The sequence below is a fragment of the Bubalus bubalis genome, chromosome 4 (assembly GCF_019923935.1).
Source record: "Bubalus bubalis isolate 160015118507 breed Murrah chromosome 4, NDDB_SH_1, whole genome shotgun sequence".
NCBI classification, from domain to species: Eukaryota; Metazoa; Chordata; class Mammalia; order Artiodactyla; family Bovidae; genus Bubalus; species Bubalus bubalis.
The window spans coordinates 111,048,930-111,075,536 of record NC_059160.1 but is presented as its reverse complement, the minus strand read 5'-3'; the positions used below and the strand labels follow the sequence as shown (position 1 = coordinate 111,075,536).

Sequence of the window (26,607 nt, the reverse complement as noted above, 5' to 3'; positions counted from 1 at the left end):
AAATAGAACTGCCTTATGACCCAGCAATCCCACTGCTGGGCACACACACCAAGAAAACCAGAATTGAAAGAGACACGTGTACCCCAATGTTCATCGCAGCACTGTTTATAATAGCCAGGACATGGAAGCAACCTAAATGTCCATCAGCAGACAAATGGATAAGAAAACTGTGGTACATATACACAATGGAGTATTACTCAGCCATTAAAAAGAATTCATCTGAGTCAGTTCTAATGAGGTAGATGAAACTGGAGCCTATTATACAGAATGAAGTAAGTCATAAAGAGAAACACCAGTATAGTATATTAATGTGTATATATGGAATTTAGAAAGACAGTAATGATGATCCGACTTGCAAGGCAGCAAGAGAGACACAGATGTAAAGAACAGGATTTTGGACTACATGGGAGAAGCTGAGGGTGGGATGATCTGAGAGAATAGCATTGAAACTGTATATTACCATATGTAAAATGGATGATCAGTGCAAGTTCAATTCATGAAGCAGGGCACTGAAAGCGGGTGCTCTGGGACAACCCAGAGGGATGGGATGGGGAGAGATACACAATGGAGGTGCACATGTACACCCATGACTGATTCATGTTGATGTATGGCAAAAACTACCTCCAGTTAAATATTTTTTTAAAAAAGAAAAATGCACTAATTTTAAAGACTAACATTAAGTTCTGTTTTTGGACATGTTGATTAAAACAGAATTCATTTCCATTTAAGATCATTTTAGCACCCTCCTTTTCCCCCACCACAAACTTGTTTAATTTAAATGCTTTATATACTGTATGTTATGTTCTCCGAAATAGTACCATACCTACCAGCCTGCATTGCTTTAATTTTCCTGATTCCATCATCTCCTTAAGAATCTAGTACTTTTCTAAATTGCTTATAAATAAAGCCAAAAGCCAGGTCCTTTCTTCAGAAAAGAAATCTCTGATGGATAAAAACAATGTCCTAAAGAAAAGAAAGTAAAGAAATGGCCTTCATCTTTGCCTTTAAGCTGGCATATTTCCTGGCTTCCTCTGGAACTTCCTGATTTCCATTTCCACTCCTCCCAGTTAGCAGCCAAGTATAATAAACCACTTCAAGCCCCACTCCTTCCTGGGCTGATCCAAGCTCAAGGCCACTGACAGGTGAAGTGGGGAACAAAATCCAAACCATGTTTTACCCCAGGGTAGGATTCAATGGATTTTAACTCTGAGAGACCCGTGGTGTGAGAAGACCCCGAGCCTCCCTGCAGAAGGAGGACCATGCACAGGGCCCAACTGCAGCCGGAAAGGCATTTCCGCAGACATCTGACCAGTCCCCACGGCTGGCTGTCCGCGTCTATGGCTCTTCTGGGTGTCTAAGAACCAGCTTGTAAAAGGACTGACAAGAGTAGGCAGTCCATGCAGGACTTCCCTGGTGGCCCAGCAGTTAAGACTTGGCCTTCCACTGCCGGGGGCACAGATTTGATCCCTGGTTGGGGAATTAAGATTGCACATGCCAAGTGGTGTGGCCAAATAATAATTTCTATAAACACTCGTGTGACATTATCCTTCCAGTCATTAATACAACGAAAACACGAGTGTCTGTTTTGTGCCAGACACTGCACCTGACACCAGCTGAGTAAGGAACACACAAAGATGGACACATTAGTATGTTGTAAAAACTGATTAGTAATTTGTTATGGATAAGAATAAAATAATGAGCATGCAATGTGCACGTAAACCATGTTTTAGGCATCATTCTAAGCCCTTGGATACATCTCATCTCATTTGATCCTCAGAACTACCAGTTGAGATCAGTACTATCATTATCCCCTTTTATCCAGTAGGAAACTGCAGCTTAGGGAGGTGAAACAACCTGCCCAAAGTCACCCAGCTGGGCAGCGGCAAACCAGGGTTTCTAATCTAGGTCTCCCTGGCCTGAGACCCCAGCTCTACACCTGGACTTCCTATAGCCTAACAGAGCCATCCCTCTACCATAGCTGGTACCATCCCTGTACCATACCAGCTCTATACCTCGACTACCTGCCTCAGCCACAGAGCCATCCTTGTACCATATCTGTTGACCTCTGGCCACGTGAGTCCAGAGAATATAGCACTTGTCGTGTGTCTAGAGAGCGTGGCTTACTTTTGTATTTTTCTAATTCCTTGCTTAAAATAATCCCTTTCTTGCATTTATTTATCTTCCCTTTTACAGAAAGCTTATCCTTTTACCTATTTTTTTCCTTATTTGACCTCAGTGAATCCCTATGAGAAGAGAAGAATACATTTGACTATTATCCCTTCTGATTCAAGGTGATGTCATCCATCTCCTTTCAGTCGATATATTTAACTCAGACAACCTCAGGATCGGAAAGGAGAAGCAGGGAGTTTGTTTCAACATGTTTCTGCTCCTCTGAGAAACCCTTTCATTTCAACAGTCTGCAGATATCCATGGAAGACCTTGAGACAGTCATTCAGGAATTGTAGCCCGCTGATTCCTGCACACTCAGGAAGACATGAAAGCAATTACAAATTGCTTAACAGATGATGCATAATATTAGAGTTGAAGAATCTGGCTGTGAACACTTCCACCAGGGACATGCTGCAATGTGAATTTTTTTTCCCAGTTCAGCACATTGTGCTAACAGTATCTTACTGGATTAGTCTTAGATATGATTGAATAATGACCCCATATAAAAAGAATATTAAAATTTCACAATATTTGCCACAGACAAGAAAGAGCAGGGGCTTCAATGCTTAACAAACCTGTGTTCTGGGTTCGAAGGAGCATCTTACCTTAACAAAGTTACTCCACAGGGCTGAGCCCCAGTCTGTCCAATTATAAAATGGAGATAATGATAACCTGTATTTCAGAGCTATGAAGATATGGAATAAATTATATGAAGTATCCAGCTTCCAAATTAGAGAAGCTGATCTATGAATGGCAGTCTGATATTGATCGACGACTAACATTAATTGAGCACTTCCTGTGTGCCAGTTTCTGTTGTATACACATCGCATATATTAACTCTTTCATCCTCACAACAGTCCTTCGATTTAGTTTATTATCTGGATGGGATAGTTGAATGGCATCACTGACTCAATGGACATGAGTTTGAGCAAACTCCGGGAGAGAATGAAAGACAGGGAAGCCTGATGTGCTGCAGTTCATGGGGTTGCAAAGAGTCAGACACGACTTAGCAACTGAACAACAATTCTACTGATAAGGATACAAAGTCACCCAAAGGTTAAAAATGTTCCCGGATCACACAACCAGACATGACATGATATGTCAAGATTTGAACTCGATAGTCTCACTGCAGTGTTAATCATGGCATTGTCTCTAAAAATCAGTTTTGAGAACCTCACACATTTTAGGAATAAAAACTTAACCTCTGATCCATTTTCCTTTCTGATATACATTATTTGTAAGCACAGGAAACTCTTACTCAGTGACACCAGGAAAAATTGTCTCTGGTTACCTCTGTAAGCAGTTCAAATTTACCCTCACACAAAAATGGTTATTCTTAATTTATGCTATATACAACTTCTTTCAGAAAGAATTCCCACCTTACCCTGTGCCATTGTAACCAACAAGGGGCATCACTGACTCATTTTGCTGCCTTTAATTCACTCTGGGTAAATTTGAAAGTAATCTTTTATACTATTACATATTTTCTTTACATTTTTGTCTTTTTTCCCATGAGCTTAAGTCTGTAAGCCTCTTCTATCTTATCTTAAAAAAGTAGTCATATGATCTATGATTCATTATATTCAACCAAATCTTTTCAAATATTCAAGGACCCTGAGTGCCTATAGGATTTTTGCAGATAGCACTATTTTATACATATTTTTCTAGCTTTAAATTTGAAGTGATTTCCCTTAGATTTCACATATTCTTTCTCCTAGTTGAAAGATTTTGGGGGATAATCTGAAGTTTGTATGGTGATTTTTCTTATGTAATTTTTTTCATTTATTTGTCAAGAATATGCATTTCAAAGCAATGGAAATAAGGGTTACCTCAGGCTCTGCATCCGTCCCTTTGCAGAATTTATTGAACAATCATGGTACTACTTTTCTGAAATAGATTTCCATGGAAATTTGTAAGCTACTTTAGGGTACAGTGTTGGCAAAATTACTTTTATGAGATTTTCAAATATGAAAAAATCCTCTTAAAAATTTTTTGTATTGACCTCTAGTAGCAGGATATTGCACAGTAAAACCATATATGAAAATCATATATAAAAACTCATCCTAATAAAATGATAAAAAAAAATCATCTGGTGAAATTGACCAAAATTTATCAGTCCATTTTTTTCAGCCACATTTTCTAGAAACTAAGTTTCCTTCATTAATAATATGATGTGGAAAAGTTGAAAACCATAATGCTATTGTAAATAAAAGAGGGAAAGTACTGTAGTTTAAAATGCCCTGAGCTACAATTGCATAACACATGTTCTTAAATTCTTTTAGTCATCATTTCTCATAAAAATCTATGATGTCCTTTACATAAAAAAGAACCCTGACATCTCAGCAGGGTCATTGCATCTGTCAGTCTGAATCCATTCAAAATGAAGCAAATAAGATATACCTATGTGCTTCTTTGTCTGAAGAGGATAGCTGCCATTCAAATTCATATCATACTCATTTGCAGATTAACTGTATTTTTGTACTGTGTAATGTAGTGATATCCACATTTCCATGCAAAGGACCATTGAATTCCCTAAATGATGCTCTGATTTTCTTAACAATGAACACCAGTGAACTTTCCCCTAGGCAAACCAGATGGAAACAAAATTGCTTCTGCAAAACGAACAATTTGTGAAATCTTGGAAATTGAATTCCAAATATGCTTAGAGAGAATCTTGACTTCCTATGTAAGTCTAGCACAACATGCAATGCATTGAAGGTCTACAGGAGAAATACACTAATTAGCTGCATAACCTTTAAGGAGAAATGAATGAGAACAGATCACCATTGGAGAGAGAAAAGCCAAAAACTCAAAAAAAGAAGTAATATGCAGATGGGACAGTTTCACTAAGAAACTAAGATTAATGTAGATGCTGTTAGAGGTGTTCACTTATCACATTTGAGATTGGTGATCTGTTGTGTGAAGGGGATAACTCAGGCTAAGCAAATTTCTTAACATTGCTTCAAGTCAATTACATAGCCAAGATGAAAATCTAAATTAAAATATCTAATCTATATGCCTATAATTTGCTACTCCATACAGTCTCATCTTTATTTGAAAACTGAATTAACTGGGCTGTGCATGAGAAAGAGTTTGTTTCCATTACCCACAATCTGATTATATTACTATTTCCACAGTGACAGTCAAACTGCCAAGTAGATGCAAGATGCTTGTGATACAGAAGATGGACTGAACTTTTTCCTTCATTTCAAGGGATCCTTACAATTCTCCTGGCATTCCATCTAGGAGGGTGATAATGTCCCTGGAAATGACCACAGTCATAATTAGGATTTATACATATTCAGAAATTCAAATATTCCACCTTAGCTATTATATCATCAAGTAATGAGGATCCTTTCACATCTTTACAAGCGCCAGTTGCTCAATGTAATAATAAAGAAGTAGTAGAAACTTTCAAATGGTTATTCTATTGATATTAAACTAGCAAGAAAAGATATTAATATACTTCAAGTATAGGTTTAATATTTCAAAGCTCTTTTCTTTCATTTTATTCTTACCAGTTCTTACTAGAAAACGCAGTTGCACTATAATCTATGAATCTAGTTAGAGTATCTCTCCAACCAAACTAGCCAAATTCCCAATGTTACTCACATATCATTTTTAAAACCTATTCTCAAACAGAACTGTTATCTCTTTGACTCTTTTATGTTTTTTTCCTGTCCAGTTATTCACTAATGATATTTATACATTGTCCTTGCCATGTATACTCTCTCAGAAAGCTTGATTCCCAAGACTCTAATTCCATATTCCCTTTCCCTTTAATAAGAAACTCAAATGATATCTTAAACCTAAAGAAACTTGTTATCAGCTATGTGCTAGACAGTTCTATTTTTTTTAATGTCACTCATACACTTAGCATAGCTTTCCATTTTTCCCCATCAATGTGTTGGCCAACTAATTCCAAATTTTTCTTACAATAGTACAAAAACTAAAAAAATGTCATTTTCCCTATCCTGTCCCTTTCCCACAGTAAAACACAATTGCTCTTGACCTCTAATTTTATATCAGCTTTTTGCCATATGGCAGACCCTTTGTTAGTCCAAACTGATGAAAATACAAGCCTTGCTTAATAAAAGAGGCAAAGAGGGAATAGACATCTTTAGGAATATCAATATTACAAGTGCTATACTGAGAGTTTGGAAAGGTGCCATTGAAATGCAAATAGGGAAGAAGAGCCAGTTTCTCTTGAGCATGGCCAGGGAATGACTCAGTAGAGATGACAGCTGACAACTGAGGAGTCCAGTAGTAAAACAAAGGGAAGGAGGTTATACCAGGCAAAGGAAGCAGGACGTGCAAAGATTTGAAAGCACAATAGAGCATGGTGCAATTAAGAATATGCAATAGTTCCGGTTCTATTTTCTGCAAACCAAAATGACTTTGCTTTCATGTAGTAACATTTCTGTTGTGTAAGTGTGCTATCTCCTGCAGTAAATCTTTATATAATACTTGTATCATTTTCCTCTGTATATCCATGGCCTTCATCCTCTAGTGTCTTCATAGGCTGCACTTTGTATGGTCAAAAATCTGTTCAAGTGGGACCACCCTTTCCAAGAGTCTCCCAAAAAGGCTGTTTTATTTAACCTAACTGCTCTCTTTTTTGCTGTCTTAATTCTTCTTGCTCATGTGGATCATAAGAGCCAGGAACAGTCACAAAATTTAGTCTTTTTTCCCCCTGCTATATATTCACACTCACACATCTAACCTACAGTCCATCCCTTTCCAACAATCCATTCCCCCAACCTCCATGACATTCTTCCCCTATTGGTGGGTATCAAGAAGCCTGGAGCCAGTCCCTTCAGGAATATTCACTTCCCTCTTTATTGTAAAGTTGCTGCTGCTAAGTCACTTCAGTCGTGTCCGACTCTGTGCGACCCCATAGACGGCAGCCCACCAGGCTCCCCCGTCCCTGGGATTCTCCAGGCAAGAACATTGGAGTGGGTTGCCATTTCCTTCTCCAATGCATGAAAGTGAAAAGTGAAAGTGAAGTCACTCAGTCATGTCCGACTCTTCGCGACCCCATGGACTGCAGCCTACCAGGCTCCTCCGTTCATGGGGTTTTCCAGGCAAGAATACTGGAGTGGGGTGCCATTGCCTTCTCCTTGTACTCTATTGTAAGATTTCATTCTGCCTCTAGATTTTGGCACTCTGCCATCTTCTCCTGGAATTTTTACCTTAATTCTTCCCCTTTCTGACTAGCTTATCTAAATTTCAGGTGCATGTTCAAATCCATTTTCAAAGAACCATAAATAATATGTAGCACTGATGCTAATGCCCTCATTTAATCAATAATAATTTTCTCATCTTCCCCAGAAGAACCCAACTGCCGCCTTCTTAAGGGGCCACCTACCCCAAACACTTCACTTTCCTTTCTTGCTTAACTCCTCATGTTGCCTTGTGATTTGTTGACACACATATCAAGGACACTTCTGACTGTTCCAGCAATAGCCAGGATGCATTTCTATTCTGGGTTAAAAGTGGCTGCAAAGTGGAGTGCTCATATTCCTCTCAACAGCTTTCTCTTTCCGCCTGTTCTGCTTCCCTATCCTAATGCTAAATCTCTCTGCTGCTGGTAATGCAGCTTCAACATTTCATAGTTGTTTTTTTTTTTTTTTTTTCAATGAAATTGCCATATGACCTATATCCTGTTTCAACCCTGAAAAGAACTAACAGACTTTGGTTTTCCTTTGCTTGGGGGAAATCACTGCAGCGCCTCATCCTTTTCCGTCTGATACAGTCTACAAAATATATCCATTTTCTCTGTCATTTGAGGTTCACATCAAACTCTTTATTTCTGTGGATTTGAATTATGGCAAATACCTCTCCTGGGTTCTTCCTAGTTGAACAAATAATTAGGGTCCCAGCACCGAGGCCCTCCCTAGGCAACAGTTCATCCCTTATGAGGTGAATCCACAGACACACACACACAATCCACACACACACACACATCTCGAAATCCGCCCACCTCTTTCCTCACCAGTCCCAAGTTATTTGATTTTCCTTATCTTTCCCCTCCTTCTGCCCTCTTGCTAATGGAAGATAAAATAAACAAACTGGCCTTTTTTCCCCTTTACTCTTTTCCAAGTTTCTTTTCTCCCCTCTATTCCTTTCTCTATTTTTTCCCCACTGCTTTGTCTCAATTTATTGATAAATCTCAATTTATCAGCTTTTTTTTCTTGTCTTTTCTCTTTTCTCAAGGCTCCTATTTGTTATGGACAGACCCCTTGGCAAGCTTGAAGCCAGAAGTGGAAAACTGAGTTTGGACCCCTGACCACCCTAATCTTGCTTTTGATTGTTTCTCAAGGTTTTTATTTTGTATTGGGGCACAGCTGATTAACAACGTCGTGATGTTTCAGAACAGCGAAGGGACTCAGCGGTACATACACATGTACCCATTCTCCCCCAAACTCCCCTCCCATCCAGGCTGCACATAACATTGAGCAGAGTTCCCTATGCTGTACCGTGTGTCCTTGTTAGTTATCCATTTAAAATATATCAGTGTGTACACGTCCATCCCAAACTCCCTAACTGTCCCTTCCTAACCTTGCTTTTAAACAGCTTTTCTCCCCTTGCCAGCTTCTGTGTAACTAGCCTAGCCTCTGCCTTGCTCTTTCTGTCACCTTCTTTCTGGTCTTCTCCTCCATGACTGTGAACACCCCTTGGCTCACACAGGTGATTCTCATTCATGTAATCCTCACAGAAAGAAAAAAAAAGGTATGAGGCATCTAGTTTAATGGTGCAGGAAGAACTTGCTTGGAGCACTGCACCCCCGCCACCACACCCCTGCCCCATACCACCCCTCGCCCCGAGGTGGCTGGTGGCAGAACTCAGGTCTGAAGACCTTTTACCCTCTCTTTCACCCAGCCCTCCCTGAGAAGGAAAACCTTCCTGGCTTGAAAACGGATCTTACTTACTGGGGGATATTAATCTTCAAATAAAGTCTTCGTTCCTTAGTCCTGTCACTAGACCCTGGAAACGTCAACCTTCTCCTCTTTCTGCCAGAGCATCCTGGTTCAGTGCAGCTAACACATAACATTGTTATTCTGTTTAAATTTGTCTGTCCACTGCATCCTGAACTTCTTTAAAGTCATCCTATCCCTCTAGGTATCTATGGAGTCTAGACTAGACTCTGGACAAGTCTTGGTGGAACTCAATCATTGCTTAGTAAGAAACCAATGAATGAGACTGAATGTAAAGTTAATCCAAATTAAATAGTATCCTCACAAAATAAATATTAAAATAACATAGTCTTATTCACCTAAACAATTCACTGTTCATTTGCACACTAGGTCAGATTCAGTCTTTTTAACCTGGGTGCATCCACAGCAGCATTTCACACTGTCACCATCTGGACCATTAGATGTAAATACTGATTTGGCAGATACCTCAGGGGTAGAAGAGGAGTTATGGGAATTAAATGAATTTGAAAGACACCACCACATAAAGGATATATTTAAAACCACCCTTATGTTATTAAAATTAAAAACCTGACATTGACCTTTCCTATAAATGAATAACATCTTAGTATTTTTACAAATGGAGAACATGCAAAGAGTCCAGATTCATTTTGAGACAGTGCTGGACTGCCATTTGTCTGTCACCTCTAAATAGATTCGCAACCTCAGAGAAAAACCTTCTATTCAGAGAATTTATCACCAATTTAACACACAGAAAAATCTTAAGATTAATATAAATAGAATATGTCCTTTTAAAATGTCACAGCATTGAGCCAATTCAGGTACCTTTTTAAAACTCATTCAAAAGTACAATATTTCCAACAAGCATGTGAACTTAGCCTCATTTGCAAAGGTCATTAAAGTGAACACCTCTTCTTACACTTAAAATGATGGATGCTGCTATAAAAGCCATCAAATAAATATTCATTTTAATCAAGCTTTTTATTTACCCAATGGAGATGACCTCTGTTCTAGTATCTATAATGCTTTTCAAAAAGAAAAGATATTGATGTAGTTGTCTATATTAAGTCCTTAATTCATGTCTACTCTATTCAGTGGGTGCTTTTAAAATTATCAGAATTATCAAGCTGCTGAGAACAAAGGTGCTTTCTGATTGTCAGCTCCATATTCTAAAAGAGCAGGTTAATTTCTCTGAATCTCACAGTTGGAACTGTCTAACACTAACTGGCAGTTCCACCTAGTGATCACAGCAATTGACTAAATAAATTACACATAAAGCTGAGATTCCTAATAGTAATAAGGTCCCTTCACGAGCTAATCACATCAGCAAAAGCACTCATCTGTTGGCTGCAACTCTGTGGGGTCTTGAATCTATCGTATAAAAACTGTACTTTCAGAAATGTTTTCATTTCCAGTTTTATGAAAGGACTAACAGAGCCATGTCTACAGCACTAGGAACAAAAACAGACTTCCAAATATATTCACTGGTGGACTCCTTGGTTAAACTAGAAACTCTGTTGCTATACTGAGTACTAGTGTCCAAGCTGTTTACAGAGTAGGATGGGTAAGGCTCTCCTTTCAATGCAATCAACCAACAGTTATTTCTAAGTCCCTATTATGTGCCTTATTAGGTAATACCCCTGTTCTTCTGGAGTTTAGGGTGAGGGAAACTCACATACATGAATAGGAAAAAATATCATCTCTAGGCACCACACTACTGGCTAAGGGCTATAAAGCAATTACTAGCAGAAATTCTTGTGTGCTATGGAGATACTGAATTAAAGATATGGAACTTGGACTAAGGGCTTCATACTTAGGGGTAATTTGATTAGTCATAAGGGACTAAAGTCATTGTAGATGAATTCCCTAACTAAGCAAAAATCTGCTGAGGGGAAAGAAGAGAGCTCATAAAGACAGTCATGGCTGTGGTGAGTCCTCCACTCACACAGGTTGTACCAGCCTCATAATGAAGACACTGATTCACTGGCCAAGAGTGTTGAGGGCTAACAGCTCATAGTGACTGAGTTCCTCCTCCTCAGCATCTCCATCACAGCTGAGGAGACCCCTGGTCCAAGATGTAGGGAAAGACTGGTAGATTTAGGAGCATAAAATCTCATCCCTCTTCAGAATTCAGATCAACTCTGAAGAGTCGTCATAGCTCTAGAACTTCCCATAGGATCAGCTGAGGCCTCTGATATGACCGAACCACAGCCCAACTTCACCCAAACCATTCTGCTTTCTACACTCTCTCACAGGTATTGATTCAAAAGACACATCCCAGTCAACCTCCCACATGCAAATCTGAGTTTGCTTCCCTGGAGACCCCAACCTGTGGATACTGAGGACACTGACTATAGCTGATTTCAGGGAATCTGCACGAATTCCATCAATAGGCCTATATGGCTCTACTCTGTCTGCTGGCACTTGTGGGCCTCCTGTTCTGGTGGGGAAAACCTCAACCAAATAGACCTTCTGGTGATATGTGCCAGGATAGGAAAGAAGCAGGGCAAGGGGGAGGTGGTGCGAATGTTGAGGAGTGGGCAGGACTTCTTCAATAGCATGGCCATATAAAAGCTCTCTAAAGAGGTGTTATGTTAAGCAGAAAGCTGAATAAACTAATGGAGCAATCCATGATGATATCTAGGGGAAGAAGACTGCAGGCAGAAGGAAGAGCATAGCAAAGGCTCTGAGTCCATGTGTGCCTAACAGGTTTGGAGGAGAGAAGGTAAAGTTGGGAGAACGGTGGTAGGAGATGGAGGGGTCAGATCATATACAGCCTCTGGCACCCCACTCCAGTACTCTTGCTTGGAAAATCCCATGGACGGAGAAGCCTGTTAGGCTGCAATCCATGGGGTCGCTAAGAGTCGGACACGACTGAGCGACTTCACTTTCACTTTTCACTTTCATGCACTGGAGAAGGAAATGGCAGCCCACTCCAGTGTTCTTGCCTGGAGAATCCCAGGGACGGGGGAGCCTGGTGGGCTGCCATCTATGGGGTCGCACAGAGTCGGACACGACTGAAGTGACTTAGCATAGCATAGCATAAGAAATCCAGATTATTTTAAGTGAAATGGGAATACATGGAAGGGCTTTGAGAAGGATTGTCTCATGATCAGGTTCCAATTTAAAATGATCAGTCTGCCTTTTTATGTGAAGAAGAGTCAAGGAAAGAGCAAGAGTTGAAACAGAGTCGCTGTCAGGAGGCTATTACAGAAGCCTAGATCCAGAATTATGATGACTTAGACTGAAGGTTACCAATAGTTGTGGTTTGCCTGGGGCCAAGTTTTCCCAGGATATGGAACTTATGAGGCTAAAACTAGTCAAGTCTTGAGGAAACCAGGATGGTTGGTCACCCTTCTTGGATGAAAATGATGACCCTATAAATGGAAAGTATATGTCAAATTCAAAATATATTCTGAAAGTTAAGTAGGTAGTGAAGTCGAAGGAAAATATTTGGATAGTTGGGGCCAAGTATAGAGCTTCTGAAAAGACAGGAAGATGGGTTTGGGCCTTTCAAAGATAAGCTTGTCATTCGTATGTGATTGACATTGGACTTTGGAGCGATTATGGCAATGTTTGGTCAGACTGTTTCAGAAGAGATGACAGAAGTATTTAAGGCATGATCTCACACAGTGGAGATGGCGGTGGTGAAATGGAGGTAGAGGGGGTAGAGGTGCTATTGGAGACCATGGTGTGGGATGATGGTAGTGATGGTAGAGATGCAAGTCATACTGGAAGCGGAAGTGGTGAGGATAGGGGTCATGCAGATGACTGCGGTAGAAAAAAGTGTAAGACAAAATATACTTGAAGATACATTTACCAAAATCGAGCAATGTCAGGTTGAGTGAGTAGAAGACAGCAAAACGGAAGGTGGCCAATGGAAACAGATTAGTTGGTGACCCTGACAGAAAGGGGTATTAGGAAGGAAAACAGCTGAGGGGAATGTTTGCTGATGAACATCCATTTAGTAAGATGACCTTAAAGTGAAAAGAGAATATCCTAGTGGGTGGTCAGTTAGCAGTATTAGTTTACATTCTTCCAGATGGCAGTCTGATAGTAAAGAAAGCTCGGGATTGAGTCCAAAGCCTTTGTTCCATGCTGACACATCAAGTAATCTAATGTAAACTGAGCTTAAAATATTTAGCATTGAAAAGCAACTTCAACTGGTTAACATAAAATGCTTGCTTAATGTGACATTTGAGCAAATGAAATCTTACCTGTTGAAGTTTCTAAGTTAATGAATTAAATGTATATCTGTAAAAGGTGCTAAAATAAGTACTTTTCCTTAATTCCCTGTCTCCCAAAACATCCATCTTGAAATGTCATCTTTCAGTCACTCATTCTTCCCCCATCCCATAGCTGTAAAATTACAGGTAACTTCACATAGTTCTTCTACTTGAGGTATGCTTTTTAAAATTGCAACTGCTTCCTTCTGAAACTGTGTAAAATCTTAAAGATTCCGTATATGTCTTAAGACTGAAGAATAAAAATATACTAGAAGTTAGGACAACTCTCTGTTTAGAACTACTGAGATGCCTGCAAACTGCAGAATTAGATTTGGGGCCATGAAGAGAGGTATCATTTGAGAGAGAACAGTCATGTCAAAATGCCTCGTTAGAATGATTAGAGTAACCCAGTTCTCCAACAGAGTCCACCAGGGAGGCTATTGTGGTGAATAGACAGAATCCTGCAAAAAACAACCCTCCTAACAAGCATTTCTGAACAGCAATTTTGTTCGTTTACATTTCTCTTGTCTCCTAAGGTTCAGACGAATTTGTCCATCCTTTGTATTAATTTCTGTGCTGTTGAGGCCCATTCTGTATTTTCAGAGGCTATGAAAAGTAATTTATTCTACTAGATTCTCCTGATGTGTAAATTAATTCCTAGGGGTGAGTAGGCACTTCAGGTGAATTTAGCACATTATATGTAACTCTCTCTTATCTACACTAACGAAAGGGAGGTGTTACCTAGAAAATTCAAAACAGGAGAATGATCTCAAATTTCCATGTATTTCCTTTCTGAAAATTTGTGGAAAGTGATAATTTAGGGAATGATGTTGTCTTCAAAGAATTTATAGTTATGTGGGAAAATTAAGGCTTGCACAGGTAAGACCAAATTAAAATCCTCAGTAACATAGGAGATACATAGGTAAGACACTGTGTGAGCTCAAGAAATGAAAGAACCATGGCTCTACACACACAGTGATACTCTCAAAAGCATCGCGCCAGCACCATTTCTCTGTTTTTCTCTCTCCTTTTCTCTTTCTCTCACACACACACACTGAAAATATGACTTCTCCCCTAAAGATAAATCATAGAACAGGCAGATACCCTTTCCTTTTTGAAAGATGGATTTAATGAGTACCCAAAAACAGGAATTGCATTTTCTTAAATTGTTGGATTACATCTAGGCTGTTATTTCCACAGTGGAGATTCTGGCTACTTTAGCTAACTTAACATATGTCAAGTTAAATAGAAGGCCAAAAGCAGTCATCTTAGGAATACAACAGGAGAAGACCTGAGGATATGGCCTTCTATACCTCATTCCTATGTTAGAAACCTCTCTACAGAGGTCTGACACAACAATTACATTACCTTCTTTGGAATTACTGGGAGGCAGGGTGGTTGGGGGAGAGGTGAGGACTGGGGAAAGATACAAAGAATTAAACCTGGATTTGCCATCAGTTCAGTTCAGTCACTCAGTCATGTCTGATTCTTTGCGACCCCATGGACTGCAGCATGCCAGGCCTCCCTGTCCAACACCAACTCCCAGAGCTTGCTCAAACTCATATCCTTCAAGTCTGTGATGCCATCCAGCCATCTCATCCTCTGTCGTCCCCTTCTCCTCCAGCCCTCAATCTTTCCCAGCATCAGGGTCTTTTCCAATGAGTCAACTCTTTGCATCAGGTGGCCAAAGTATTGGAATTTCAGCTTCAGCATCAGTCCTTCCAATGAACACCCAGGACTGATCTCCTTTAGGATGGACTGGTTGGATCTCCTTGCAGTCCAAGGGACTCTCAAGAGTCTTCTTTAACACCACAGTTCAAAAGCATCAATTCTTCTGTGCTCAGCTTTCTTCACAGTCCAACTCTCACATCCATACATGACCACTGGAAAAACCATAGCCTTGACTAGACAGACCTTTGTTGACAAAGTAATGTCTCTGCTTTTTAATATGCTATCTAGGTTGGTCATAGCTTTTCTTCCAAAGAGCAAACATCTTTAAATTTCATGGCTGCAGTCACTATCTGCAGTGATTTTGGAACCCAAAAAATAAAGTTTGTCACTGTTTCCATTGTTTCCCCATTTGCCATGAAGTGATGGGACCAGATGCCATGATCTTAGTTTTCTGAAAGCTGAGTTTTAAGCCAACTTTTTCACGCTCCTCTTTCACTTTCATCAAGAGGCTCTTTACATATCCTTAACCTCATACATCAGGGAGCATTCTAGTGCCTCCAGCATCTGAGAATACAACAGAGTCTACACCCTTGCCCCTCTCTCATGCTTATAAATATGAATGAAAAAAATCTTGCTTGTGTTCAATACAGTCCTTAGTTATCCTAAAGAGTAAGACATTTAAGACAGTTGAACCTATAGATGTCTTCTGAAAAAGGTAAAAGTTCTACATAGCATCATCACTTCAAGCTCTTAATCAGTTGTTCAGAAATGCTCAAATATAGCATTGGTGAATGTTCTTGGAACTGAAATATGGTACCAGTGAAATAACTTGAGGGCATGTGAGAAATTTTGTATTGCTATATATTTCACTTTTTAAACCATCGCATAGATTTTTATAAATTTTAGGATAAGGAAAAAGAAATTTAGACCTCAATGAGTGAAACTAAAAGTGCAAAATCTTATACTTTGTTGCATTTCTGCTATTAGGAATTTATAATTTCTCATCAATAAATAGAGTTTAGAAACGCAAAAGCAAGTCCATTTCCTCCAAAAGTCTAGATATTACACATAATCCTATTTGAAATGTAAAAAGAGAAAAAAAGGAGGTAGGTTGATCCTACGGTGGGGGGGGGGGGGGCAGTGGGGGGAGAACTGCTAGTCTCTTTTCAAAGCTATTTAATCAAGTTATGAATATTTGCCAAGAGTTCTACAGTACATTCAGAATGTAATCTCTAAAAAAGTCATCTTGATCTCATCTCCTGAGCCATTGAATTATGGATGTATTTTGATGAATGTTAAAGCATAAATGAGCTATTTAAAAACTGAAAGATACAATCACTCTTGATGATACCTTAGTGAATAGAAGACCACTGAGTAAATGCCAGTGAATGTAAGAGTTTTCTAATTCTAATTGTGACAATCCTCCTTCCTGAGGTGTTTACAATGTATATATACAAACTGCATTCACCTTTATTTAAAAGATTATTTATACTTTCTTATTGGTTTTCATAGCAAGAGAAATTGGGTGATATCTGCTTCTCCCTTCGCTATGTACCTACTGCTGGCAAGCTGACTGTTGTCATTCTGGAGGCAAAGAACCTGAAGAAGATGGATGTGGGTGGCTTGTCTGGTAAGTCTGTGATGTTTATTGTGGGGTTTTTTAATGCAATTTCATCGTGGACACCAAATGCATAGCACACATGCCACGACGCCTCAGTCCTTCATTGGTGACTGTTCTCTTTTCCCTTGGAGCCTGAAAGCACTCTCAGAATTCATCCCAACACAGAGCCCCAGGAAGTTGCTCTCAATTTATTGGAATTGGCAGAGAAGATGAAGCCTATTTTCCTGCTTCATAGCCCAAATATCAATTATCCTATAGCACTGAAAGCTAAAAATGTTTGCTTATCTTTTGAAAGGTGACATCCATGACCAATTATAATTTCATTCAGTTTTTTTGCTTTTGATATTTGGTCAAAATTCATTTATGATGTGAAAAATAATTTTTTGTCTGAGATGTATCAGGTATTATTTGTTTATGTTTATATAAGTAAAGACAAATATTAGGTAAATTTATCAAATATAGCCTAATGTAGCTTTTAATAATACTATTTTATTAAACATTCAGTATTTCAAATATATGTGAACAGTAAAATCTGAGGGTAAACTCTCATGGTAATATATTTATTCTCTACAGCTTATGTTGGTAATGGAGAGACTTTGAGATTTAAAATTCTGTACAACCCAATTTTAGTTTTCAAAGAAGTAAACTCTTGCTCAAAAGAAAAGTAGACTCAAGGACTTATTTCCACAGCTGAACACCATTGTTTTTATTTTCTTCTCTGTAATTAAATCAATTATATATTTTCTAATAACTTAAAATGTGGAGGAATCCTCTTGATATGGCACAGGGTCATCATAGACAAACTATGGTTGTCACTGTTTGTGGCTATAGAATTAGAACCAACATTACTCGTTATCCAGTGCTTTCTCTAATAAAAATATTGCCAACTTCAAAAGGTCACTCTCATGGAGCATGGTGATTTTATATTCTAAAGCATAACCGTTAAAATATGCTAAAGTGAAGGTTCCGTGTACTGAACCACTAATTTGTCAGCCAAATACTCCTGGTGCCTAAATTTACTTCTCTTTATAAATAAGTCGCCCAGGAAATCTGCACTACTTCTTTCATGTCACTGGGACCCCATTTAAAAACTTACTGCTTTAAATTTGCTTCGTTCACACCATTAGGCAATGAGCAGTTTCTTTTAAAAATGCAGAGTATTTATTGTGCCAAAGGTGCAAAATATATGCAGACACATATGTGTGTGTCGATACACATCCACCTTGTCCTGGTTCTGTCCAGTAAAAAGGCCTATAAACAGTAGCCATAGGTATCCCTAGAACCAGGGATGGTTTGAAATACAATTTCTCACTAGAAGAACAAGGAGTTTATTGACTCTGTGGTAGATCCTAGGTGTGGCACAGAAGGCATTCAAGACAAGCCTAGAACATCTCATCATACAGAAAGCAAGGAAGCCTCATGTCAATGGGCTTAGGAGTCACCTTGCAGTGACTTCCACTGGCCAAAGATGTGATCATTTGAGCATCAGTAACGGAATAAATACGGTATATCTGAATCTGAAAACAGAAGAGGATACTCTTGTTTTGAATTTATGTGCAAACTTTGAGGCACAAGAATATTTCCTTCCCAGAGTTCTACTTAGTATCCTAACGTCTGACTTCAGACACCTCTGACCTCTCCACTTCCTTTGGTTCAATAGCCAAGTATCATCATGTAGTTCATCTGTATCTTCTCTCACAGGTTTCTGTTCAGACTCCTGTTGCAACTGCCTCCTCACTCACCTGCATCTCATGCTCCCCTGAACTTCCTCCCAATTCACCTTTCACCTTTCCGAGTTCCAGAAACAGCTCTACCATGAAGCCAAGAAAACTTTAGGGTCCCTTATTTGTTGTCTTCTTCCAAGGTTCTAGAAATGAGTTCCCATGGCCATAGATAGATACTGATGTAGATAGATGTTACATATTTGTTCATCACAGCTTGTGCCTCTTGACACTCTGACTTCTATCTTCCATCTCGCTTGTTATCTAGCAGCATCAGAGATGCTACAGGCACTTTTGAGGTTTAGCTAAGGAAAGTTGGGTCTAGCCGGACATATCTGTGTGGCTTGCAGTCATACCCATGCGTAGCTGGGTTACTGCCGGGTGTCAAGTGAAGGAAGGTACCCTGGCGTGACTCGTACCACCCATAGTACTAACTCAACATTGTGACATGAGAGGGGCAAGGCCAGAGGTCATATCTAATTCAGTCTTCCTAACTTGATAAAAAAAGAAGAAATAAATTCTTCTTTCAAATGTTGAACTACACTTTGCTGAAAACAGTTAACTGCAACCAAAGTGGGCTTTTTCGCCAGGCTTTACGATTATATTAGCTTCACCACCCACTCATCCCAGTTCCATGCCTAAATTTGAATTACCTGAAATGATTTTGTTGAACTGTTAAATATTTAATTAAGGGTTTTTAAAGTCTAAATACCCTTGAAGAGTCCTAATCATATGGGCTTCCTGCTGTCTGTAAAATTATCACAGGCACATAGGTCTGCGTAATAGATACTTCCAGCCTATGCCCCGCCATATTTTTGTATTTTAACCAAGTTGACCAGCACACTGAACAGGCTATGCGATTTGCTGCCTCCATTCTTTGCTTAAGTCATGATGCCCTTCACCTGGAATTCTCTTCCATCCACCAGGGTCTAGCTAAATCCTAACCATTCTTCAGGCCCAGCTTAAGTCTTATTTTCTCCATCCATTGAACAATTGCGTCCCTACTTTATATTATGCATTGTTCTGAAACCGGGTTTACATCAGTGGCCAAAATAACCCAAGGGCCCTGCCCTTAGGCACCTTATATTGTAATGTGGGGAAACGAACAGGAAGCCAATAAATACGAAAGGCACATGGTACGCCAAGAGATGATAAGTGCTATGAAGAAAGCAAAGCAGAGGTGTAGGATGACAGATGCTGGGGAGAAGTTTTAAAGGGGGTGGTCAAAGAAAGTCCCCTGAGTAGCTAACCTTTTGGCAATGACCTGGGAGAGGTGAGGAAGTGAGCCCGAGGGGTGCCTGGGAGAGAGAGCAATTTAGCTGGTCGGATTCCAAGAAGCCTTTTTTGATCCATCCTAAAAGAATAAATCTTTCTCTTTCTTAAATGCCAGTACTTTGTTTCCGTCCTTCAAACTTCACACTTGTCTCACTAGACTGTGATCTGTATTTATATATCCCACCATGCCTGCACTGGCGGTCGCACCAAGCCGAGCTGCTGGATGAATAATGAATCATTTATAAAGGAGTTATGGCCTGAAAAAACAAGTCCTGCGTTTCAAATTTGCTTAACCTACTTACCATTAAAATAACTTTAAGTACTTGGATGGTCTGTCGCAAAGTTAGTTGACCTACCGAGGAGACCAAAATTATATAATGAGGTCATTTCAGGTAATTTGAATGCCAAAACACATTTGTTGGAAATGGCTAGTAAATTGGAACCAAAATGGGGTTATTGCCAGTGTTTAAATCCCAGTCTCCCACTGTTAGCAATTTGACATTGGACAAGTTCTTTAGCTTCCTAAGCCTCAGTTGCATTATCTGTAAAGCTGGAATACTAAGAGAATCTTGTTTATCAGGTTATTGTGAGAAATAAATGAAAGCACAATAAAGTGCTCACTAAATATTATTGTAATTGTTTCTATTAAGAATGTTATTGTTTCTATTAAGAATAATTGGGCTAAATATGCAAAAAAGCAACCAGTGGACAGTTAAATCAATGGCTTGATTCATGGGAGAAAAAATGTTTGATGGGATAATTACATTTTATGAATACATCAACAGAAAACTGGATTACAGATTAACTGAGCATGGCCCCGCCCATCAGAAAAAGACACATTTTCCCCCTCATTCAGTCTCTCCCATCAGGAAGCTTCCTTAATCCTCTTATCCTTCTCCATCAGAGGGCAGACAGACTGAAAACCACAATCACAGAAAACTAACCAGTCGGATCACATGGACCACAGCTTTGTCTAACTCAGTGAAACTATGAGCCATGCCATGTAGGACCACCCAAGACAGATGGGTCATAGTGGAGAATTATGAAAAAACCTGGTCCACTGAAGAAGGGAATGGCAAACCACTTTAGTATTCTTGCCTTCAGAACCCCATGAACAGTATTAAAAGGCAAAAAGATAGGACACTGAAAGATGAATGCCCCAGGTTGGTAGGTGCCCAATATGCTACTGGAGAACAGTGGAGAAATAACTCCAGAAAGAATGAAGAGACAAAGACAAAGCAAAAACAACACCGAGTTGTGGATGTGACTACTAATGGTAGTAAAGTCCAATGCTGTAAAGAGCAATATTGCATAGGAACATGGAATGTTAGGTCCACAAATCAAGGCAAATTGGAAGTGGTCAAACAGGAGATGGCAAGAGTGAGTGTCGACATTTTAGGAATCAGTGAACTAAAATGGAATGGAATGGGTGAATTTAACTTAGATGACCATTAGTGGGAGAAGACTCTTGAGAGTCCCTTGGACTGCAAGGAGATCCAACCAGTCCATTCTGAAGGAGATCAGCCCTGGGATTTCTTTGGAAGGAATGATGCTAAAGCTGAAACTCCAGTAATTTGGCCACCTCATGCGAAGAGTTGACTCATTGGAAAAGACTCTGATGCTGGGAGGGATTGGGGGCAGGAGGAGAAGGGGACGACAGAGGAGGAGATGGCTGGATGGCATCTCTGACTCGATGGACGTGAGTCTCAGTGAACTCCGGGAGTTGGTGATGGACAGGGAGGCCTGGTGTGCTGCGATTCATGGGGTCACAAAAAGTCAGACACAACTGAGCAACTGATCTGATCTGATCTGATCTGATATCTACTTCTGTGGGCAAGAATCCCTTAGAAGAAATGGAGTAGCCATCATAGTCAACAGAAGAGTCCAAAATGCAGTACTTGGATGCAGTCTCAAAAATGACAGAATGATCTCTGTTCATTTCCAAGGCAAACCATTCATAGCATAGTAATCCAAGTCTATGCCCTGAACAGTAATGCTGAAGAAGCTGAAGTTGAAGGGTTCTATGAAGACCTACAAGACCTTCTAGAACTAACACCCAAAGAAGATGTCCTTTTCATTATAGGGGACTGGAATGCAAAAGTAAGAAGTCAAGAGATATCTAGAGTAACAGGCAAATTTGACCTTAGAGTACAGAATGAAGCAGGGCAAAGGCTAATAGAGTTTTGCCAAGAGAACGCACTGATTATAGCAAACAATCTCTTCCAACAACACAAGAGAAGACTCTACACATGGACATCACTAGATGGTCAATACTTAAATCAGATTGATTATATTCTTTGCAGCCAAAGATGGAAAACTCTATACAGTCAGCCAAAACAAGATTCGGAGCTGACTGTGGCTCAGATCATGAACTCCTTATGGAAAAATTCAGACCGAAATTGAAGAAAGTAGGGGAAATAACCAGACCATTCAGGTATGACCTAAATCAAATCCTGTACAGTTAAACAGTGGAAGTGACAAATAGATTCAAGGGATTAGTTGATAGACAGAGTTCCTGAAGAACTATGAACAGAGGTTCATGACATAGTACAGGAGGCAGGGATCAAGACCATCCCCAAGAAAAAGAAATGCAAAAAAGCAAGATGGCTGTCTGAGGAGGCCTTACAGATAGTTGTGAAAAGAAGGGAAGCGAGGGCAAAGGAGAAAAGGAAAGATATACCCATTTGAATGCAGAGTTCCAAAGAATAGCAAGGAGAGATAAGAAAGCCTTCCTCAGAGATCAGTGCAAAGAAATAGAGGAAAACAATAGAATGGGAAAGACTAGAGATCTCTTCAAGAAAATGAGGGCTACCAAGGGAACATTTCATACAAAGATAGGCACAATAAAGGACAGAAATAGTATGGACCTAACAGAAGCAGAAGATATTAAGAAGAGGTGGCAAGAATACACAAAAGAACTACCAAAAAATCTTCACAACCCAGATAATCACGATAGTGTGATCACTCATCTAGAGCCAGACATCCTGGAATGTGAAGTCAAGTGGGCCTTAGGAAGCATCACTACGAACAAAGCTTGTGGAGGTGATGAACTACTTCAAATCCTAAAAGATGATGCTGTGAAAGTGCTGCACTCAATATGCCAGCAGTTAGGAAATCTCAGCAGTGTCCACAGGACTGGAAAAGGTCAGTTTTCATTCCAATCCCAAAGAAAGGCAATGCCAAAGAATGCTCAAACTACCACACAATTGCACTAATCTCACACACTAGTAAAGTAATGCTCAAAATTCTGCAAGCCAGGCTTCAACAGTACATGAACGATGAACTTCCAGATGCCCAAGCTGGTTTTAGAAAAGACAGAGGAACCAGAGATCAAATTGCCAACATTCATTGGATCATCAAAAAAGCAAGAGAGTTTCAGAAAAATATCTACTTCTGCTTTATTAACTATGCCAAAGCCTTTGTCTGTGTGGATCACCACAAACTCTGGAAAATTCTTCCAAAGATGGGGATATCAGACCACCTGACCTGCCTCTTGAGAAATCTGTATGCAGGTCAGGAAGCAACAGTTAGAACTGGATATGGAAGAACAGACTGGTTCCAAATTGGGAAAGGGGTACATCAAGGCTGTATACTGTCACCCTGCTTATTTAACTTATATGCAGAGTACATCATAAGAAATGCTGGACTGCATGAAGCACAAGCTGGAATCAAGATTTCTGGGAGAAAAACAATGAATTTCACATTTTTCTCAAGTGCACACAGAACCTTCTCCAGAATAGATCACATCCTGGGCCATAAATCTAGCCTTGATAAATTCAAAAAAACTGGAATCATTCCAAGCATCTTTTCTCATCACAATGCAGTAAGATTAGATGTCAACTACAGGAAAAAAAACTATTAAAAATTCCAACATATGGAGGCTAAACAACACACTTCTGAATAACCAACAAATCACAGAAGAATTCAAAAAAGAAATAAAAATCTTCATAGAAACAAATGAAAATGAAAACAACAACCTAACACTTTTGGTACTCAGTAAAAGCAGTGCTAAGGGGAAGGTTCATAGCCATACAAGCTTACCTCAAAAAACAAGAAAAAAGTCAAGTAAATAACCTAACTCTACACCTAAAGCATCTAGAAAAGGAAGAAATGAAGAACCCCAGGGTTAGTAGAAGGAAAGAAATCAAAAAATTGGAGCAGAAATAAATGCAAAAGAAACAAAAGAGACCATAGCGAAAATCAACAAAACTAAAAGCTGGTTCTTCAAGAAGGTAAATAAAATAGAAAAACCATTAGCCAGACTCATCAAGAAACAATGGGAGAAGAATCAACAAAATTAGTAATGAAAATGGAGAAATCACAACAGACAACAAGAAATACAAAGGATCATAAGAGACTGCTATCAGCAACTACATGCCAATAAAATGGACAACTTGGAAGAAATGGACAAATTCTTAGAAAAGTATAACCTTCCAAAACTGAACCAGGAAGGAATAGAAAATCTTAAAAGACCAATCACAAGCATGGAAATCAAAACCATAATCAGAAATCTTCCAAAAAATAAAAGCCCAGGACCAGACGGCTTCACAGCTGAATTCTGCCAAAAGTTTAGAGAAGAGCTAACATCTATCCTACTAAAACTCTTCCAGAAAATTGCAGAGGAAGGTAAACTTCCAAACTTATTCTATGAGGCCACCATCGCCCTAATACCAAAACCCGACAAAGATGCCACAAAAAAAAGAAAACTACAGGCCAATATCACTGATGAATATAGATGTAAAAATCCTTAACAAAATTCTAGCAAATAGAATCCAACAACATATTAAAAAGATCATACATCTTGACCAAGTGGGCTTTAGCCCAGTGATGCAAGGATTCTTCAATATTGGCAAATCAATCAATGCGATACACCACATTAACAAATTGAAAGATAAAAACCATATGATTATCTCAATAGATGCAGAGAAAGCCTTTGACAAAATTCAACATCCATTTATGATAAAAACCCTCCAGAAGCAGGCATAGAAGAAACATACCTCAACATAATAAAAGCCATATATGATACACCCACAACAAACATCCTCAATGGTGAAAAACTGAAAGCATTTCCCCGAAAGTCAGGAACAAGACAAGGGTGCCCACTCTCACCACTACTGTTCAACATAGTTTTGGAAGTTTTAGCCACAGCAATCAGAGCAGAAAAAGAAATAAAAGAATCCAGATTGGAAAAGAAGAAGTAAAACTCTCACTGCGGATGACATGATCCTCTATATAGAAAACCCTAAAGACTCCACCAGAAAATTACTAGAGCTAATCAATGAATACAGTAAAGTTGCAGGATATAAAATTAACACACAGAAATCCCTTGCATTCCATATACTAACATTGAGAAAACAGAAAGAGAAATTAAGGAAACAATTCCATTCACCATTGTGACAAAAAGAATAAAATACTTAAGAATAAACCTACCTACAGAAACAAAAGACCTATATATAGAAAACTATCAAACACTGGTGAAAGAAATCAAAGAGGACACTAATAGATGGAGAAATATACCATGTTCATGGATCAGAAGCATCAATATAGTGAAAACTAGTATACTATCCAAGGTAATCTATAGATTCAATGCAATGTCTATCAAGCTACTAACAGTATTTTTCATAGAACTAGAACAAATAATTTCACAATTTGTATGAAATTACAAAAAACCTCAAATAGCCAAAGCAATCTTGAGAAATAAGAATGGAAGTGGAGGAATCAACCTGCCTGACTTCAGACTATACTACAAAGCTACAGTCATCAGGACAGTATGGTACTGGCACAAAGACAGAAATATAGATCAATAGAACAAAATAGAAAGCCCAGAGATAAATCCACACACCTGTGGACACCTTATCTTTGACAAAGGAGGCAAGAATATACAATGGAGAAAAGACAATCTCTTTAACAAGTGGTGCTGGGAAAACTGGTCAACCACTTGTAAAAGAATAAAACTAGAAAACTTTCTAACACCATACATAAAAATAAACTCAAAATGGATTAAAGATCTAAATGTAAGACCAGAAACTACAAAACTCCTAGAGGAAAACATAGGCAAAACACTCTCTGACATAAATCATACCAGGATTCTCTATGACCCATCTCCCAGAGCAATGGAAATAAAAGCAAAAATAATCAAATGGGACCTAATTAAACTTAAAAGCTTTTGCACAATGAAGGAAACTATTAGCAAGGTGAAAAGACAGCCTTCAGAATGGGAGAAAATAATAGCAAATGAAGCAACTGACAAAGAATTAATCTCAAAAATATACAAGCAACTCTTGCAGCTCAATTCCAGAAAAATAAACTACCCAATCAAAAAATGGGCCAAAGAACTAAATAGACATTTCTCCAAAGAAGACATACAAATGGCTACCAAACACATGAAAAGATGCTCGGCATCACTCATTATCACAGAAATGCTAATCAAAACCACAATGAGGTACCATCTCACACAGTCAGAATGGCTGCTATCAAAAAGTCTACAAACAATAAATGCTGGAGAGGGTGCAGAGAAAAAGGAACCTTCTTACACTGTTGGTGGGAATGCAAACTCGTACAGAGAGAACAGTGTGGAGAGTCCTTAAAAAACTGGAAATAGAACTTCCATATGACCCAGCAATCCCACTGCTGGGCATACACACTGGGGAAACCAGAATTGAAAGAGACACGTGTACTCCAATGTTCATCGCAGCACTGTTTATAATAGCCAGGACATGGAAGCAACCTAGATGTCCATCAGCAGATGAATGGATAAGAAAGCTGTGGTACATATAAACAATAGAGTATTACTCAGCCATTAAAAAGAATGCATTTGAATCAGTTCTAATGAGGTAGATGAAACTGGAGCCTAGTATACAGAGTGAAGAAAGTCAGAAAGAAAAACACCAATACAGTATATTAATACATCTATATGGAATTTAGAAAGATGGTAATGACAACCCTATATGTGAGACAGCAAAAGAGACACAGATGTAAACAACAGATTG

The 26,607-nt window shown here is 39.1% G+C and overlaps 1 protein-coding gene and 1 long non-coding RNA gene across 4 annotated transcripts in view; one reads left to right on the top strand and one right to left on the bottom strand.

Annotated features, from left to right (window-relative positions):
• Positions 1 to 26,607, bottom strand: part of LOC123465700 — a 289,227-nt gene that overhangs the window by 111,748 nt on the left and 150,872 nt on the right. The window lies entirely within an intron of this gene.
• Positions 1 to 26,607, top strand: part of SYT1 (synaptotagmin 1) — a 622,866-nt gene that overhangs the window by 489,702 nt on the left and 106,557 nt on the right. For all 3 annotated transcript variants that reach the window (XM_025284418.2, XM_025284414.2, XM_025284415.2), the window contains one exon: positions 16,514 to 16,631. In XM_025284418.2, the coding sequence (XP_025140203.1) occupies positions 16,514 to 16,631 (118 nt within the window). The remainder of the gene's footprint in view (positions 1 to 16,513; positions 16,632 to 26,607) is intronic.